The 19,258-nt window shown below is 47.3% G+C and overlaps 2 protein-coding genes across 4 annotated transcripts in view; one reads left to right on the top strand and one right to left on the bottom strand.

The window, feature by feature from the left end:
• Positions 1 to 5,599, bottom strand: part of fam91a1 (family with sequence similarity 91 member A1) — a 37,954-nt gene extending 32,355 nt beyond the window's left edge. For both annotated transcript variants that reach the window (XM_084484406.1, XM_084484405.1), the window contains exons 1-4: positions 5,369 to 5,599; positions 3,839 to 3,923; positions 3,180 to 3,331; positions 583 to 640 (exon numbers count right to left, since the gene is read on the bottom strand). In XM_084484406.1, coding sequence (XP_084340532.1) covers positions 583 to 640; positions 3,180 to 3,331; positions 3,839 to 3,923; positions 5,369 to 5,440 — 367 coding nt within the window. In that variant the 5' untranslated portion in view covers positions 5,441 to 5,599. The remainder of the gene's footprint in view (positions 1 to 582; positions 641 to 3,179; positions 3,332 to 3,838; positions 3,924 to 5,368) is intronic.
• Positions 5,600 to 8,971: 3,372 nt separating this feature from the next.
• klhl38a (kelch-like family member 38a) lies at positions 8,972 to 13,903 on the top strand. 2 transcript variants are annotated; one of them, XM_084484742.1, is made up of 4 exons: positions 8,972 to 9,098; positions 10,612 to 11,930; positions 12,636 to 12,741; positions 12,861 to 13,903. In XM_084484742.1, exons 2-4 carry the CDS (start codon positions 10,758 to 10,760, stop codon positions 13,148 to 13,150), a joined length of 1,569 nt encoding a protein of 522 aa, XP_084340868.1. In that variant the 5' UTR covers positions 8,972 to 9,098; positions 10,612 to 10,757; the 3' UTR covers positions 13,151 to 13,903. The 2 variants fall into 2 exon arrangements, with proteins under 2 accessions (XP_084340868.1, XP_084340867.1); XM_084484741.1 differs by having other exon boundaries at positions 9,001 to 9,098; positions 10,570 to 11,930.
• Positions 13,904 to 19,258: the final 5,355 nt, after the last annotated feature.

Below are 19,258 nucleotides of genomic sequence, written 5' to 3' on the forward strand. Positions count from 1 at the left end.
CCTGTAGGGTGAAGCTCTCCTCTCTGTAGGGTGAAGCCCTGTGGAGCTCTCCTCTCTGTAGGGTGAAGCCCTCTCTGTAGGGTGAAGCCTCTCTGTAGGGTGAAGCCCTCTCTGTGGGGTGAAGCCTCTCTGTAGGGTGAAGCCCTCCTCTCTGTAGGGTGAAGCCTCTCTGTAGGGTGAAGCCCTCTCTGTGGGGTGAAGCCCTCTCTGTAGGGTGAAGCCCTGTGGAGCTCTCCTCTCTGTAGGGTGAAGCCTCTCTGTGGGGTGAAGCCCTCTCTGTAGGGTGAAGCCCTCTCTGTAGGGTGAAGCCCTCTCTGTAGACGCACGCCAAGCATCGCAAACGTTACTGCAAGTCGAACGCCGCTTTGAGTCACCAGATGAAAGGCCGGGGGGGTCAAACTGTACAAGGTCAGCGTTCCCCACGTCCTGAGGCGTCTGTACCGCGCCGCCCGCCAGATTCTATTTCTCATTTGAGTGAGATGGAGACTGCGCTAAAGAGATGAAAGCCCAGTAGACGTTTGAGGCTGACAGGAAAGAGTATGAGAAAAGTCCTGAAGTGAAGGAGATGAGGGGGAAACTCACAGTCAGCAGCAGTGAAGTTGGGCAGCGAGTCGTAGCTCTTCTCGCTGTTCATGATGTCCTGGAGGGAAAGGGGAGAATTAAACCAATTCTTCATCTCAATCCCTTGTGTGCGTCTCTTTTCTCTGATTAATACCAGGATTAAGATAAGGCTGCTGCACCCCTTCCTGCTCCACACTTGAGTTTGTTACATTAAATGGATTCAGCAAAACATGCTATGGCCCTGGGCAGTGTGAGCGCTTTATGTCAGTAGTGTGAATAAGACATTGGTAGAAGCGTTATTGTACAGAAGCACAAATGGAATACTTCAGTGTCGAGTTGTAAATCTTCAGAGAGAGATCTGTAAGAGAAGAAGAGAACATTGCGTGTCTCACAGTATAAATGTTCCTGTCACAGCTCATCACTCATAATAAAGTAGCTATGGCAGGAATAGAATTTCCTATTGGTCAATTAATTCTTTATAGTACAATGCAGTTCAACGTCAAAAAGAACGAGAACGGATGAACAGGTCAAAGTGTAAAACGCATTCAAAAAGAGCCTGTAAGCTTCATGCTTATCAGCTCACCAACAAACACTGATAAACAGTGCAAAGAGCTCCCACTCTGTTTCACTCAGCGGTAGCAGAGTTCTATTCAGAGTCTGAGTGACACCTAGTGCCCAACTAAGATCAAATCACCTGAGTGCTATACTTGACAAGACATTTTATATAAGGTGAGCATGGAGCCAGTCTAAGCAGAGAGGATGTAACCCATGTTTTGATTCACTTTAGATCTTTAGTCCACTTCATTGCATCTAAAATGGCTAAAAAGCGTTTTCTGGCGCTCCAGTCTCCACATGGATAACACAAGCACCTTTCCTTTCACAAGCGCAGCTTCCAGGTTATGGCGGGAGGGATTAATAAACAGATACCATTTAAAGAGGTGGTTTGTTCATGAGTAAGTTTAGCCTTTTGATCATAGAATATAATTTTTTTTAATTTCAAGACAGCATGTTCAAAATGCAGTGGAATGCATTATTGTTGCACGACCTAGTTATTATGTTAGTTGATGTATGTTGCTTCATTCTTTCCCAGTAGTGCAAGTTTTCATAATTTAGGCATTTATTTGAACACAAATGCACTAAACACCTCTGCAACGGCATAATTGCATTAACTTGTGAATTGTATTTGTGATGTGTTATTAATAATACAGAGCTTTGAATCCATAATTGTATTCTCCATTTCTGAATGGTTCTGAGAATGGTTATCCCTGAAGAAGGTTTTGATGAGACCAAAAATTGATGAGTGGTAGAGTCCATGCCATTAATAGCATCACGGTAAAGACATGGTCCCTATAGTAAAGACATGGTCCCTATAATAAAGACATGGTCCCTATAATAAAGACATGGTCCCTATAATAAAGACATGGTCCCTATAATAAAGACATGGTCCCTATAATAAAGACATGGTCCCTATAGTAAAGACATGGTCCCTATAATAAAGACATGGTCCCTATAATAAAGACATGCTCCCTATAATAAAGACACGGTCCCTATAATAAAGACACGGTCCCTATAATAAAGACATGGTCCCTATAATAAAGACATGGTCCCTATAGTAAAGACATGGTCCCTATAGTAAAGACATGGTCCCTATAATAAAGACATGGTCCCTATAATAAAGACATGCTCCCTATAGTAAAGACATGCTCCCTATAGTAAAGACATGGTCCCTATAGTAAAGACATGGTCCCTATAGTAAAGACATGGTCCCCATAATAAAGACATGGTCCCTAGAATAAAGACATGGTCCCTATAGTAAAGACATGCTCCCTATAATAAAGACACGGTCCCTATAATAAAGACATGAGATATTAATCTAGGATATTAAAACATAACCAAAACCAGTCTCAATATCCTCTAACCAGTAAGAAACACATTTAGGTTGTTGTTTAGGTCGTGCTGCTTTAGCCCCCAAGGGCCTTGCTGACATAAACTAACAAGACTAGTCTAGAGTTTCTGCCGTTGGCGTTTCAAAGAGAGAGGTCCAGGGGAACGCAGGCCTACGCAACTAAACTGACTGGAACCAGGGCCAGCTGGGGTTCTGTCAGTGCATGGATTTCCTAATAGTTGAATCAGCACTGACATGGCTAACGAGGCACGTTAACATGTTCACATCTCCTTGTGGATATTCTGATGGGGAAGAATAAAGTGTCACCAGGAACTCCTGTCCCTCTCAGAGAATCACACATCTGACCAACACATCACAAGGTTGATGTACAGGTTGTATTTGCTCTAACCTACTTCCTGCTCATTCTAGCTTATGCTTGTGAAGGGCAGACAAGTGTATAGAGGAAAGGGTCAACACCCAGGCAAAGGTACAGAGTTCGATTCCTCGAGGAACACAGAGAACCTGCCTATCTGCTCCTTTATCAGTTCAATAACTGATGGAAGAAAGCATCTGCCAAAGTTAACATTGTTTTATACTTCAATTGACTCTATATATTTAGGTAATTGAATGTATCCAAAGTGACGTGTGAAGTGTATTTTATCTGTAATTGATGAGCTGGTGGCGGCTGACAGACATTAGGGTTGGAACCCAGAGCCTTTGAGTGCGTCCTTACCTCCATGATCCCTATGTAGTAGGAGAAGGGGGTGACCCGCAGCCCCTTCACCATGATGTCAGACAGGTGGTAGGGGTACAGCATCAGGTGGTCCCGGCTGTACTTCAGCAGCTCCTCGTAGTACTTACGCTCATCCTTCCTCACGTGACGCACTACACACACACACACACACACACACACACACACACACACACACACACACACACACACACACACACACACACACACACACACACACACACACACACACACACACACACACACCTCTCTGTTTATTGTTGGTAGTTGGTGGTTGCGTATGTAAAGGCGTACTGAAGCCTTGCTGAAGATCATTTCATGTGTATGTAAAGAGACAAGCTAAATATAGGGGTATTAGATTTCACTACAACCTTTCTGGTGTCGGGAATAATAGGATTGATTTAACTTGGGGTATAACGGGTGTGGATTATTTGATATGGTATATGGTATATTATAGGTACAATGAATATGTAATCTTTCATGATGGCCCATCAAGAAAAATGTAACTTGGGCGAGTATAGGTAAATTAATTGTATGAAAACTAACAATTCTGATGGGTAACTGTCTGGACCCGTTATGACATACATAACATCCATACAACAGGGACAGCGGGTAAATGTAAAAGGAGAACATTTGCTCACCTAGGTTATTGCGGAATCGCAGCTGGTTGCGGATACTGTACAGGAGAACGTGTTTCTCATACTCCCGCTGAGAGTTTCCCAAACTCTGCAGAAAGAAAAGGAAGGGATGCACATTTCAGCTGGTCATCGGTAATCGGAGACTTGATGTGTCCGATGGAATATGATCGGAATTCAAATCCGCTCAATTCAGTCTCACATTGAACATCTCAAGCTTTAAAGGTGACGTATTATAGCACCAGGTGTGAGTGTGATTAGCCCTTACAAGCCGTTTTGAAAATCTGCGTCTTCTGACATCACTAGTCGGTGTGTCCACCTAGATGTGTGCTTGATTGATCAGAAAATGCAGATTTTCAAAACGGCTTGTAACTGCTAATCACACTCACACCTGGTGCTATAATATGTCCCCTTCAATAAATAAAACATATTGGAGCTACAATCCATGCCATTAATAGCATCACGGTAACGGCTACAGATTGCATTGACCTATATCGACAATGTGGAGAAAAGTCTGATATCTGCTATAATGAAGAGCTGGTGAACCGGTGATCATGTGACGCCTCCTGTCTAAAGACATGGTCCCTATAATAAAGACATGGTCCCTATAATAAAGACATGTTCCCTAGAATAAAGACATGGTCCCTATAGTAAAGACATGTTCCCTAGAATAAAGACATGGTCCCTATAATAAAGACATGGTCCCTATAGTAAAGACATGGTCCCTATAGTAAAGACATGGTCCCTATAGTAAAGACATGGTCCCTAGAATAAAGACATGGTCCCTATAATAAAGACATGGTCCCTATAATAAAGACATGGTCCCTATAGTAAAGACACGGTCCCTATAATAAAGACACGGTCCCTATAATAAAGACATGGTCCCTATAGTAAAGACATGGTCCCTATAATAAAGACATGGTCCCTAGAATAAAGACATGGTCCCTATAGTAAAGACATGGTCCCTAGAATAAAGACATGGTCCCTATAATAAAGACATGGTCCCTATAGTAAAGACATGGTCCCTAGAATAAAGACATGGTCCCTAGAATAAAGACATGGTCCCTAGAATAAAGACATGGTCCCTAGAATAAAGACACGGTCCCTATAATAAAGACACGGTCCCTATAATAAAGACATGGTCCCTAGAATAAAGACACGGTCCCTAGAATAAAGACACGGTCCCTATAATAAAGACATGGTCCCTAGAATAAATACATGGTCCCTAGAATAAAGACATGGTCCCTAGAATAAAGTCATGGCTCTGCTCCCTATAATAAAGACATGCTCCCTATAATAAAGACATGGTCCCTAGAATAAAGACATGGTCCCTAGAATAAATACATTGCTACGCCCCCTAGAATAAAATAAATCATGTTGATTTATTCGGTTCAATGCATCCTTCTTGTGCACCGTGGGTGTCTCGAAAATGACAGCTGGTTCGATCGCACAGCGCGGTGCACCTTCCCTGACAGGTTTATATTATATATATATATATATATATATATATATATATAAGGGACAACAGGATCGTACCTGCTTGACGTTGGCTGGTATCTTGCTCCACGGGTCGTTCTGTCTGATGTGGAACTCAACGTCCGTGTTCATCTCTCCTGCGGGCTGGACGCTGAGGTCTTCGGATGTCCGGACACGCGGGCTGCTGGGTGGGTCCACAGAGACCGTGACCCCCGTACCCCCCGACACTGGACAGTTGGAGACACTCGGGTTTATACTAAATACAAACACGGCGTCTGAGGGTTATGCTCTTCTTCGATAATGCCCACTTCCGTGTTGTATTGTCGAGCGTCACGAGCGTCACGCTGTTGGCTTTATTCGTCACTTCCGCCTAGCGCGTGACTACGTGAGTGCTGAAGTCCCGCCCATTCCGGTGGTCACCATGGGATCGTAAAATATGAATAGACCTCTGAAGAATAAGTCCCGCCTCCGAGGCTCCGGTTCCCTCGGTCAAATGTCTATGGGGAATAACACGGGGTTTATGAATGATCGTACATAACAAACTCTGTAGGTGGCGGAGAAGGAAAAGCTGCGTCACGTTTTGAACTACACACATTGTCCATCTAGTTTCGACTGTGTTTTTGGATGGTCGGCGCCGTTAAAGAAGTAAACGATTATTAATGCTACTTTAACGGCACCAAAAACCCAGTTGAAACTAGATGAAAACGGTTGTAGTTGAAAGTTCTTTAGTTGTGCAAGTTCATACTTCACGTGAACAAGTTCAAAGTTCAGTTCATACAAAAGAAAATGAATAAATTCATGTTCATAGTTCATCAATTCAGTTTTGAACTAGTTCGTGTTCACTTCATTAAATTAGTTATTTTAGAAACCGAGGAAAAACTGTGGGAGTGAATATTTCTGTGCTTATCTTTTTAAATTTATCCTCTCCATTACCTGCTGCCCATCACTACCATCTCAAATTGTTGTGGATATTATTTGCACACCTTTTTCATTCATCACAACTAAGGCATTAACTCTATTTAATAAACATGTCATCTGGACCTAAGCATCAATTCAGAATGTCACAAAATCTGAACTAGTTCAAGTTCTTTAGTTAGAAAGAAATATGTAAGTTCAGTTCAAAGTTCATAGAAAAATGAACTTGTTCAATGAACTAGTTCTTTTGCACTAGTTCATGCTCAACACTGCTACTTAGTAGGTGTCCATATATCATGGATTAATGGACATCCTGCTGCCAATCAGAATCAAGTATTCCCCCAGACCATGATATCATTCAATTTATTAGAGTAAGACAGAAAGTAAGAGAAAGACACATTGCATTGTGTGGGTGTGTGTGTGTATATATGTGTGTGTGTGTGTGTGTGTGTGTGTGTGTGTGTGTGTTTGCATATATGCGTGTGTGTGTGTGTGTGTGTGTGTGTGTGTGTGTGTGTAGATATGCGTGTGTGTGTGTGTGTGTGTGTGTGTGTGTGTGTGTGTGTGTGTAGATATGCGTGTGTGTGTGTGTGTGTGTGTGTGTGTGTAGATATGCGTGTGTGTGTGTGTGTGTGTGTGTAGATATGCATGTGTGTGTGTGTGTGTGTGTGTGTAGATATGCGTGTGTGTGTGTGTGTGTGTGTAGATATGCGTGTGTGTGTGTGTGTGTGTGTGTGTAGATATGCGTGTGTGTGTGTGTGTGTGTGTGTGTGTGTGTGTGTGTGTGTGTGTGTGTGTGTGTGAAGTCGTGTCATTCAATCCGTCCACTGCAGCGCCCTCTCCCAGGGGTTAAACAAACACGGTCGTAACTCACCACATGGGGGACGGGGGACGCCAGCCGGAGGCAGGGGCCCCCAGGAGGAGGCAGGGGCCCCCAGAGGGGCTGTTCTTCACAGGGGCCCCCAGAGGGGCTGTTCTTCACAGGGGCCCCTAGGGGCCTCCAGAGGGGCTGTTCTTCTGATGTGGTAAACCTCTGCATGGAGACAGCAATGGCAAGAGATAGTGTCTTTATAGACCGTGGAGACAAGAAGGAGTCAAAGAAGAAGGACCAATGTTTGGCTAAGATGTCAACATCCTTTACAAACTCCATCACTGAATGGGCTAAGAAAGCACAAGAGACGATATATACTCCTTAGACTAACGTTCCCAATGTACAGTATATGATCAAACTATCAAGCTATAGTTCAAACTGTCTATTCTAAGGAAATATAAGCTTATTAAACCTTCACAATAATCATCCCCATTAGTTAAAAAATATATATATTTAGGTTGGACTCTAATAAGGCCAGCGGAGGAAGCATCCAGACCACTATGACTGATGAAGGACGTTGATGGTGAATGATGAATAATGAATGATGAATGATGAATGATGATAAACAGCACAGAAGTGCTACTGATGATGAGGTATATCTTGACCAATGGGAAGTCTGGAGCGGTCAGCGTTTCCTCCTGATCACGCCCATCCTCCAACATATATATACATATATATATATATATATATATATTTATAAAACGGGGGGCCTAAATCAAGCGATCTGATTGGTTCCCAACCGTTGTATATTGAGCGTATACACACAGCTATGACGCCCGTTCAGTTTACAGAGTCCAGTATCACTCCGCGCCTAACTTGAACTGTTGTTTATTTATATATAAAAGCGATAGCGTAGTTCACTGAAGCCTAAAAAAAGCCTGTAAAGCAATAGGCACACGGTCGCCGGCAATTTAGCCTTCTAAATTGCTAAATTGCCGGCGAACCAAGCTACCGTCTCTAGCCTTCTCTCTGAAGGACGCTAGTGTGTTGCATAGCAACCACCGTACACTTTGCCGGCAGCCAGGAGGGACTACTTTTCTGTATTCGTTAAAAAAAATGCTTTTCCGACTTTCTCGCTTTTTCAAAATTGAGGGTGTCTATGACTTTAATTTCGCCATATTTACGTAACCGTTTTATAAAAGCAATAGATCACTTCAGTCAGTGATATACGGTCATTATACCACAGTGAAGGGGGTCGCCGCCCCTCCGCTGCGCGTCGGGACGGACAACGCCCCTTAACTGTGGTATAATGAGCGTATACCACGGCCTGTCGTGATCTATTGCTTAAATATATATCTCCTCATATTGACCTGGCTGCCCACACCTGGTGAGTAGAGGAGGGTTAACAGCATCAATGCTTGGGAACCATTTGAGTCAAGAGAGTCATCCCCCCCCCCCCCCCCCCCCATTATCTTGTGCTTGTTAATATACCCCTGACTGCTAAGCTAGCCCAGCAGTGGACCAGGAGGCCGTGTGTCACATGAGAGGCCGATGGCTGTGGCCCAGGATGCTGCTATTCTTAGCGGCCGGAATGTACACAGTGGCCTCATGGCCTCCAGACCCTTACTGGTACGCTGGTGTGGCTCTGGGCCGCCTTCCACTCTCCCTACCCCTCGCTCTCTCTCTACCCCTCGCTCTCTCTCTACCCCTCGCTCTCTCCCTACCCCTCGCTCTCTCCCTACCCCTCGCTCTCTCCCTACCCCTCATTCTCGCTCTACCCCTCGCTCTCTCTCTACCCCTCTCTCTCTCTCTACCCCTCGCTCTCTCTCTACCCCTCGCTCTCTCCCTACCCCTCATTCTCTCTCTACCCCTCGCTCTCTCTCTACCCCTCTCTCTCTCCCTACCCCTCGCTCTCTCTCTACCCCTCGCTCTCTCTCCTGCAGCCTTCTGTTCTCTAACCACCCACTTCAACTCTCCAATTCAACTCGTTTTTGTCTCTCCTCATCAACTTTGCCTTTTAACCGTGGATATTATTATTGATAAGCTACACTTGGTGGATAGAAGGTAAGAATTCTCAGATTTATATATCATCTGATGAAGCAAAAAAAAACATTAATCTTGTTTTCTCCTTTCTGGATTACTAACATGATATATATTTTATATATCCTGCCTCTTTTCCATAACAGTGCTGTTGTTCATACTGTCAAGTACAAAGAAACTTATTATCTAATGGAAATCAATTGCAAGGTATTTCCACAGAATCCTTTAATATTTGTGTCCTAAAAATGAAAACAACTTATATGGCCAATGGAAAAAATATGGAATATATTAAAGTGTAATGGCATAGTAATACATTACATTTATTTTCTTATTTGCCCCAAAAAGTCTGATGCAGTATGAAACAATTAGAAAATAAATGTATAATATTTGAATTCTGCTGCACTTATATGATGCTTTGTTTTCCCATCCTTACTCCTAAGTTGTTGATTCAAACCAGAGCACCATTAGTGTGTTGTCACCTCTCAGCACTTGGCAGTTGAGAACACTGAATAACGATTACAGATCTATATATATGACTGAGTGGACCGGCAGGGACCCACAGTCAACCAAACCAGTAGCCGTCTCGGGGCCCATTAGATGACTTGGGCTTGTTAAAATGTCCCCCCCGGCCCACACACACCCAACCATCGGACAAAACACAGAGAGAGAGACGGACAAGTTAGTGCGGAGGGGGATTCAGAGCAGAACAGCTGGACGGTGACAAGAGTCAGATAAATAGAGACGATGAAAGGTTTGATAAAGGGGATGTAGACTAATGCTGTTAGGGTGCATCAGGGGGGTCATTTTGGAGAAGAATTCAAAAATAGAAAACAGTGCGTCAGTTATGATCACATCTAGGGCAGCTGGTCGGACTAGTAATAGTTGGACTATGTTGGGCTATAAGATTAACATATTCATCCTATTTCATCCTGTAGCCAGCCCCAAGAGGGAAGCCAAGTAACTATTCATTTCAGATTCATACCATTATCACATGAATGTGCACAGCCACCTCGTCCTCTCCCTCCTACTTATTGTATGTTGTTCGTCCTAGCACTTAATATACGCACTTATCGTATGTCGTACTTAGATTTAGTACTTAGTTGTGTAGCATCTCATCCTAGCTATCTTTGTTGTTTACGGGGAATGGGTTAACCTAATGATTGTTAGTGCTTGGCACTTGGTTCTATGAATATCCTTACTGTACCACCAGCGATATATTTCTTCTTCTTCTGACAGATGTACTTATTGTAAGTCACTTTGGATAAAAGCGTCTGTTAAATGCCCTGAATGTAAATGTGAAGTATTTGAATCTTTCGTGATGCATGGATGGACAGATGTGCTGTTGGTGATACATTACCAATGATACTGTCGTTTTATATAAAACAGCATCATCAGATCCTGTTACGTCCTCCTGTCACACAGGGAAACGCAGAGGAAAACCCTCATGCCAATGAATGATCCCCCTCTCCCATAGCGTTCTGTTTTCTCTACGTAGAAAGAATGGCCCAAACATGGTGTGACGTGTTTCCCTTCAAAGACTCTGAGCTCCCCTCCGACCTCCTGGCCCAGCTCAACCTCCTCCGCCAGGAGCGCATCCTGACCGACGTGCTGCTGTGCACCGAGCACTGGGAGATCCCGTGCCACCGCAGCATCCTGGTCTCCAGCAGCCCCTACTTCAGGGCCATGTTCTGCAGCAACTTCCTGGAGAGCAGCCAGAGCCGCGTGGACCTCAAGGGCATCTCCCCCGACGTGCTGGCGGGCATCGTGGACTACGTGTACACCGGCAGCATCACCATCACCATGGACATGGTGCTCCCCCTGATGCAGGCGGCGGCCATGCTGCACTACGGCCGCCTGGTCGAGGCCTGCTCCCTGTTCCTCCAGAGGCAGCTCAGCCCCGACAACTGCCTGAGCATGATCCGCCTGTCGGACATCCTCCACTGCGAGAGCCTGAGGGACCAGGCCAAGGAGATGGCCGTGCGCTGCTTCTCCGACGTGGCGGCCACCGAGGACTTCTGCGAGCTGTCCCTGCCCGAGCTCATGAGCTACCTGGAGGATGACCGGCTGTGTGCCGAGGAGGAGCAGGTGTTCGAGACCCTGCTGGCGTGGATCCACCACGACCCCTTCTCCCGGCGCGGGGCCATCCACGACCTCTTCAAGAAGGTGCGCCTGCGCTACATCCACCCCACCTACCTGTTCCAGTTCATCGCCAACGACCCGCTGGTGCAGTCCTCCACCCTCTGCACCGAGATCATCGAGTCGGTGCGCCGCCTCATGCTCTCCGTCAGCACCAGGTGCAGCCGCCAGCTGAAGCCGCTGTGGACCGCGCCGCGCCGCTACACCTGCCGGGAGACGCTGGTGGTGGTGGGGGGCCGCAAGAACAACGAGCAGACGTCGCGCGAGGCCCTCCTCTACGACGAGAGGACCCAGCGCTGGCAGTGGCTGGCCAAGCTGCCCCTGCGGCTCTACAAGGCCGCCTACGTGTGCATCCACAGCATCCTGTACGTGGTGGGCGGGCTGAGCCTGTGCATGGCGTCCGGAGACAGCTCAGTGAGCGCCACGGTGTACACGCTCTCCCTCAAGACCAACCAGTGGCGGACCGCCCAGCCCCTGCTGCAGCCGCGCTACGCCCACCAAGGCGTGTCCTACCTCCACTTTATTTTCGTCCTAGGAGGCATCGGCGTGGACAAGCAGATTTGCGACTCGTTGGAGAGATACAACAGTATGTTCAACCAGTGGGAGGCCATGGCGCCCATGCCCACGGCTGTGCTGCACCCCGCCGTGGCCGCCAGCGATCAGAAGATCTTTGTCTTTGGAGGCGAGGATGCCATGCAGAACCCAGTGCGGCTGATTCAGGTACACCACTATGGTGCTGTGATCCTGATTCAGGTACACCACTATGGTGCTGTGATCCTGATTCAGGTACACCACTATGGTGCTGTGATCCTGATTCAGGTACACCACTATGGTGCTGTGATCCTGATTCAGGTGCACCACTATGGTGCTGAGATCCTGATTCAGGTACACCACTAGGGTGCTGTGATCCTGATTCAGGTGCACCACTATGGTGCTGTGATCCTGATTCAGGTACACCACTATGGTGCTGAGATCCTGATTCAGGTACACCACTATGGTGCTGTGATCCTGATTCAGGTACACCACTATGGTGCTGTGATCCTGATTCAGGTGCACCACTATGGTGCTGTGATCCTGATTCAGGTACACCACTAGGGCTAGGTGATGCTATCTGCTGTTCCACTTCTACATTGCTGCCAGCCTTAAATGGAGATCACCTAGATAGATGTCACGTTTTATAAATAGATTCAAGAAACAGAACAGCCACATGGTGATCCATATAATAAATAGGAGTAACTGACACTAACCAAACAGCTCTATCACACCAAGGGAACAGCAGCAAAGCATACACGTTGGCTGTTTTTTCACTTGCTAATATTAGTACAGGTGATGTCACCGCAAGTGACGTTGTTTGGTACCAATTTAAGCCAATCACAAACAGCCATTGTAGCAACCTGTTTTGCTCTCCGACGCGCGTGTCAACAGGTGTATCACATATCTCGTGACCTGTGGTCCAGTCTGGAAACACGGACAGTGAAGAATGTCTGTGCCCCGGCGGCGGTCATCGAGGACAGGATCTACATCGTTGGAGGTGAGCTTTCTGAAAACGTTTCCTTTAAAATTGTTAATCATTTGACAATCAACAAGAAAACAATGACACAACCGGAGACAAACAAAACATCTTCCACCTGGTCTGCTTTCACTTCCCAGGGTACACCAGACGGATGATCGCCTACGACACTAAAGCCAACAAGTTTGTCAAGTGTGAGAACCTGAAGGAGCGCCGGATGCACCACAGCGCCACGGTGATCAACAACAAGCTGTACGTGACGGGCGGCCGCTTCCTCAACGGCCAGGACGTCATCGAGGACTCGGACTGCTTCGAGATCTACGACCCCAAGGCCGACGCGTGGGCGTCCAGGGGCTCTCTGCCCTACAAGCTGTTTGACCACGGCTCTCTGCCTCTGGTGTGCGTCTCCAACAGACCCAATCCCCCGTGACCTGCGCTCCCCTGCCCCCCGCCCCCCGGCCACCCACAGGGTCACCCGCCGCGCACGTGACCCCGCGCCCCCACTTTGCCGTGACTGAGTGGCACCTTTGGTTACGGACGGGGGAGAGCCGTCAGCTCACACGGCTTAAAGCACAACGACGCGCTAGGCTGAGCCGCATTCTGCATCAAAGAGACGAACACGGCGGTGAGGAGGTGTCATGAGGTGGCATTGTGGAGCAGTCCAGTCAGACTTGGAGCTGTTAAGAGCCACAAATAATCTGAAATATCTCCAACCAAAGATCACATTTGGCCTTGGATTCAATTCTCTAATCAGTCATGCTTATATTTGCTATTATTATTATTATTATTATTATTATTGTATTGTATATTTTGCAATATGGTGGATGTCATTGAGACATTATTAAATAGCAGGGTTTTGAGAGTAAGTTGAGATTCAGGTTTTGAGCTCTGAACTTTGTTGTTAAGTGACAGTATTGCAATCCTCAAATGATCTCGGTGGTCAACAACTCGGACAGGCTCGCTGTTCTGTACACTGGGTTATCTAAGCTGCTGGGGGGGGGGCTACTTTAAAAAAACTGAGAAATTCAGTTTTCACATTTTCAGCTGACCCCCAGCCTCTTACTGCCCGGTGTTAGGTGACAGCATAAAGGAAACGTTAGCCACCATTTAGCTGGACGCCGCGTCAAAGTGCGGTCGAAGCTATTGAAGCACACTTGTGAGGGGTGATTGACAGCGTTCTCTATTAAAGGGCCACAATGAAAGAGCTCAAATGGTGCTCGTTTGTTTATCGAGGATCACATCCCTCACAGCCCCGCCACACAGCAGGATCACATCCCTCACAGCCCCGCTACACAGCAGGATCACATCCCTCACAGCCCCACCACACAGCAGGATCACATCCCTCACAGCCCCGCCACACAGCAGGATCACATCCCTCACAGCCCCACCACACAGCAGGATCACATCCCTCACAGCCCCGCCACACAGCAGGATCACATCCCTCACAGCCCCGCCACACAGCCCTCACAGCCTCCCACACAGCAGGATCACATCCCTCACAGCCCCGCCACACAGCAGGATCACATCCCTCACAGCCCCGCCACACAGCAGGATCACATCCCTCACAGCCCCGCCACACAGCAGCAGGGATGAGCCTGAAAGGAGTGCTATAATGCTCATAGTTTAATTAAATATTAATGAAAAGCCATTAGAGGGGCTAATCTAACTGTGCCTCACGACACAAGAGCATAAAGCACACATGACTCTAAACCACAGTAGAAGTCTGCTACTGACCCTTCTCTGACCCCTTGGACAGAGACATCCACTTATCCAGTCTCTGTCCGCCCCAATGATCACCATAGCGATGCGTTTTGTCACACATAATAACATCACAATCCGGATTGTGTAGTGATTACTGGATATGAACTAAGTTATTCATTGCTTTGATATCATTTTACTGGCAAAGAATGATAGGACACAAAAAATGTTGCTCCCTGTTGCCAGCCGGCACACAAACATTGAGTCAAATGAGCAGAATGTGATTTAAATTAGCTTGATGTCAATACAGAAAAATGATTCATTTAGTCAGCTCCAGGTAACACAGCGGGTGTTTGGGAGCGTACACACATTATGAGACCCTTCACCTCTCGCAGAATGTTCGGTTCATGTATGTTCAAGTATGTTGGGATGAGAGGGGGGGCGACAGATCGAGTTACCAGAAGACCTCCCTGGAGAGCTTATATGGTGTGTGGGAGTGTATTTGTGTGTGTATTCTTGTATCCAACCAGAGGGATAAAATGGCCCTAAGGAAAGACATCTGGGATCAGCTTTCGCCTTTAAAGTTGTGATCCCGATCCGTTAGCGGGGAAACCTCGAGACTGGCCCGACAACAGACACATGGAGGCGACCATTTCATCACCTCCCACATTAGCGGTCCTACACTGTCATTTAGTGAAATGGCTTCTCATTACCCTGTTTAGAACGCCTCAGTGTGTGTGTGTGTGTGTGTGTGTGTGTGTGTGTGTGTGTGTGTACAACCCTTGCCCCCAAAGGCCTCATCAAATCATTCACAGGAGGTTAAGTATGTGAGCCATGCGGAGCTAAATAGCTCCGAGGTCGCCCTGAGGGAGAAGCCCCCGACTGCAGCCCACAGACGCTCAATGTGGGCGGAGTCAAACGTTTGACCCCGCCCACATTGAGCACCGCGTCAATGTGGGCGGAGTCTAACGTTTAACCCCGCCCACATTGAGCACCGCGTCGATGTGGGCGGAGTCTAACGTTTAACCCCGCCCACATTGAGCACCGCTTCAATGTGGGCGGAGTTAAACGTTTAACCCCGCCCACATTGAGCACTGCTTCAATGTGGGCGGAGTCTAACGTTTAACTCCGCCCACATTGAGCACTGCTTCAATGTGGGCGGAGTTTCCTGCTTCAGGCATTCCGATTCATTTCAGGCCAGGAACGTTCAGAAACATTTAGGCCTACAGTCATGTCATGACTCATGAAAGAAGAAAGGAGGAACGGTCTTTTGCTGTTGACAATGACACATGAACCATGCAAGTAAGTGAGACTGTCAAAATGCTTAATATATAAATGCTTATATTTAGTAATATTCATGCCATGGTGTATTTACTTTTTGCTAAATTAAAATACCACGCAGTTAAACAATTCTATAGAAATCAAATGAAGTTCATATTGCTATATTTATGCTTTTTTAATAACAAAGCTTTTTATGTTTATACTTTCTTTGACTTTTTGTATGTGCAGAAGGGGCAGTGATAAAGACGTGTCTCTAAAAGTCAAAGAAAACAAGTATAAACATAAAGAGTTTTGTTATTTAAAAAAGCATAAATATAGCAATATGAATTTAATTTCTATAGAATTGTTTAATGTGAAATGATACAATTAGGACTAGGTAGGCTATTAATTGAAAGCAAATGAAAAGTCAAACCGATAAGATAAACACCCTTGGGGACCCATTTATTCTTATTTTTAATTAAAATATATCAAGCATTTTGCAATATAAACACAATTATTATGAAAAGGTTAAGCTCACTTACTTCGTTGAACGAAGCCAACCAAAATGCAGGCTGCAGTCAGGGGCTTCTCAGTCAAGTACCCCTGACTGCGTGGTATTTTAATTTAGCAAAAAGTAAATACACCACGGCATGAATATTACTAAATATAAGCATTTATATATTAAGCATTTTGACAGTCTCACTTACTTGCATGGTTCATGTGTCAACAGCAAAAGACCGTCTGCAGCCCGCTTTCATTGTACCTAGCTTTCATTGATCTGTCCAAGGCCTTCGACACGGTAAACAGGGAGCTGCTTTGGGAAGTGCTGGGGAAGCTGGGGGTTCCACCTAAGTTCAGGAATATCTTGCGGCAGCTCCATAATGGGATGCAAGCCTGTGTGAGTGTTGGTGGCCAAAAATCCCCATTCTTCAGTGTGGATGTTGGGGTCAAGCAAGGGTGTGTCCTTGCCCCAACCATTTTCAACATCTTCCTCTCCACTGTCACCCTCCTCTCCCACAAACTCCTGGACCCCTCTGATGGGGTACAGATACAGTACAGACTGGATGGCAACCTATTCAATATTCGTCGCCTCCAAGCCCTCACCAAAACCACCACCCAACACATCTTAGAGCTACAGTATGCAGATGACTGTGCTCTCCTCGCCCACTCACCAGAGTCCTTACAGCGTGCGCTAAATGTGGTTGCCTCCATATACAGCGCTATTGGTCTCCAAATCAACATCAACAGCGTCTGCAGCCCACAGACGCTCAATGTGGGCGGGGTTAAACGTTTGACTCCGCCCACATTGAAGCGGTGCTCAATGTGGGCGGGGTTAAACGTTTGACTCCGCCCACATTGAAGCGGTGCTCAATGTGGGCGGGGTTAAACGTTTAACCCCGCCCACATTGAGCGTCTGCGGGCTGCAGTCGGGGGCCTCTCCAATCCCCCGCCCACACGCCCTCAGATGGCAGACAGGCACACACGTTATGGCAGTCCATCGATTGCGATGATGACGTTGCTCCACATTAAATGTCTGGACATCTATTGGGCTGTGTTGCGGCGGTGCGTAGCCATGTGGCTGTGCAGGCCGATGCGGGATCCGCAGGTTTTGCCACAAGAGGGACGGAGGTACGTGGCGCTGGAGGGTGTGGGCCCTGCAGCACGCTGACGCCTCAGTGCACGTCGCTGTGCCCTCCTCTCTGTGGCTTGCTCCTGAAGGTGAGTAGTTCCCTGGTGGCAGGAGGATCTCCAGGTATGGCTATCAGCAGCCAGTGACTCAAGTGCTGTAGATGGAATGTTGCACTGCTTCAGGAGGGTTTTGAGGTGGTCCTTATAGCGCTTTTTTGGACCCCCAGCAGATCTCTGGCCGCCCAGAAGTTGGCTATAGAGGATGTGCCTGGGGAGGCGGTGGGCAGGCGTACGGATCACATGCCCAACCCAGCGTAGGTGTTTCTGCGCGAGGAGCACGGCGATGCTAGGCCTGTAGGTCCGGTCACAGATTTCTGTATAGGGCACCCTGTCTTCCCAGGACACACCCAGGATCCTTTGCAGGCAACGGATGTGGAAGGCCTCCAGTGTTCGTATGTGCCTCTGGTAGGGTGTCCAGGTTTCCGAGCCATACAGCAGTGTAGAGAGACAGACTGCCTTGTACACAGCTGCTTTGGTGGAGATGGTGAGACCCCTGTTCCGGAAGACCCTGGAACCAAGCCTGCCAAAGGCAGCGGAGGCCAGACCGATGCGGACCTGGATGTCGTCATCGATGCCACAAGAGGGGGACAGAATGCTACCTAGGTAGGTGAAGTTTGGGACGATGGCAAGGGGACGACCATCAAGGGTGAAGGTGGGCACACGAGTTTGGGGGGTGGACTCCTGCACAACTATCTGTGTTTTCTTGATGTTGATTTGGAGACCAATGGCGCTGTATATGGAGGCAACCACATTTAGCGCACGCTGTAAGGACTCTGGTGAGTGGGCGAGGAGAGCACAGTCATCTGCATACTGTAGCTCTAAGATGTGTTGGGTGGTGGTTTTGGTGAGGGCTTGGAGGCGACGAATATTGAATAGGTTGCCATCCAGTCTGTACTGTATCTGTACCCCATCAGAGGGGTCCAGGAGTTTGTGGGAGAGGAGGGTGACAGTGGAGAGGAAGATGTTGAAAATGGTTGGGGCAAGGACACACCCTTGCTTGACCCCAACATCCACACTGAAGAATGGGGATTTTTGGCCACCAACACTCATCCCATCATGGAACTGCCGCAAGATATTCCTGAATTTAGGTGTAACCCCCAGCTTCCCCAGCACTTCCCAAAGCAGCTCCCTGTTTACCGTGTCGAAGGCCTTGGACAGATCAATGAAAGCTAGGTACAGGTCTTTGCAGTGTTCTCTGCATTTTTCCTGTACCTGCCTAGCAACAAAGATCATGTCCGCGGTGCCTCACTCTCACCGAAAACCGCACTGGGATTCCGGGAGGATGTTCTCGGCAACATGGGATGCTAGTCAAAGAAGCATGATCCATGCTAGCACCTTCCCGGCAACTAAGAGGGAAATGCCTCTGCTGTTACCGCAGTCTGCTTTGTCACCTTTGCGCTTGAAGATTGTAATGATGTTGGCATCCTTCCAATCTTGCGGGATGACTTCTGAAGACCAGATAGTGATGATCAGCTGGTGTAAGCTCCGGGTGAGGAGGTATCCGCCATGCTTGAGAATTTCTGCCAGGATTCCATCAAGACCCAGGCTCTTGTTGTTCTTTAAGCCAGCGATGGCTTTCCGTACCTCCGCAAAACATGGGGAGGAGTCCAGATTGGTGAGGGTTGGCAGGCATGGGAGGTCGGCAAGTGTGTCCATCTGGGTTGGGTATGAGGTGTTCAGCAGGGTGTTGAAGTGCTCAGCCCACCTGTCCAGGATATGTTGTTTGTCCTTGTATAGGACGGTACCATCTGCTGATCTGACCGGGGTTATGTTCTTCGTCTGTGGGCCATAGATAGACTTGATGGCGTCATAAAAAGCATGGGAGTTGTTGGTGTCCGCGTGATACTGTATCTCGCTGCTTTTCTTTGCCCACCAGTCATTCTCCATGGCC

The sequence above is a fragment of the Micromesistius poutassou genome (genome assembly GCF_964030765.1).
Source record: "Micromesistius poutassou genome assembly, chromosome: 20".
Taxonomy (NCBI): Eukaryota; Metazoa; Chordata; class Actinopteri; order Gadiformes; family Gadidae; genus Micromesistius; species Micromesistius poutassou.

Coding starts and splice junctions, on each gene's coding strand:
- klhl38a (XM_084484741.1), top strand. CDS start 10,575: ATGGCCCAAACATGGTGTGACGTGTTTCCCTTCAAAGACTCTGAGCTC. Junction 11,931..12,635: donor ACCCAGTGCGGCTGATTCAG/GTACACCACTAT, acceptor GCGTGTCAACAG/GTGTATCACATATCTCGTGA. Junction 12,742..12,860: donor CAGGATCTACATCGTTGGAG/GTGAGCTTTCTG, acceptor TTCACTTCCCAG/GGTACACCAGACGGATGATC.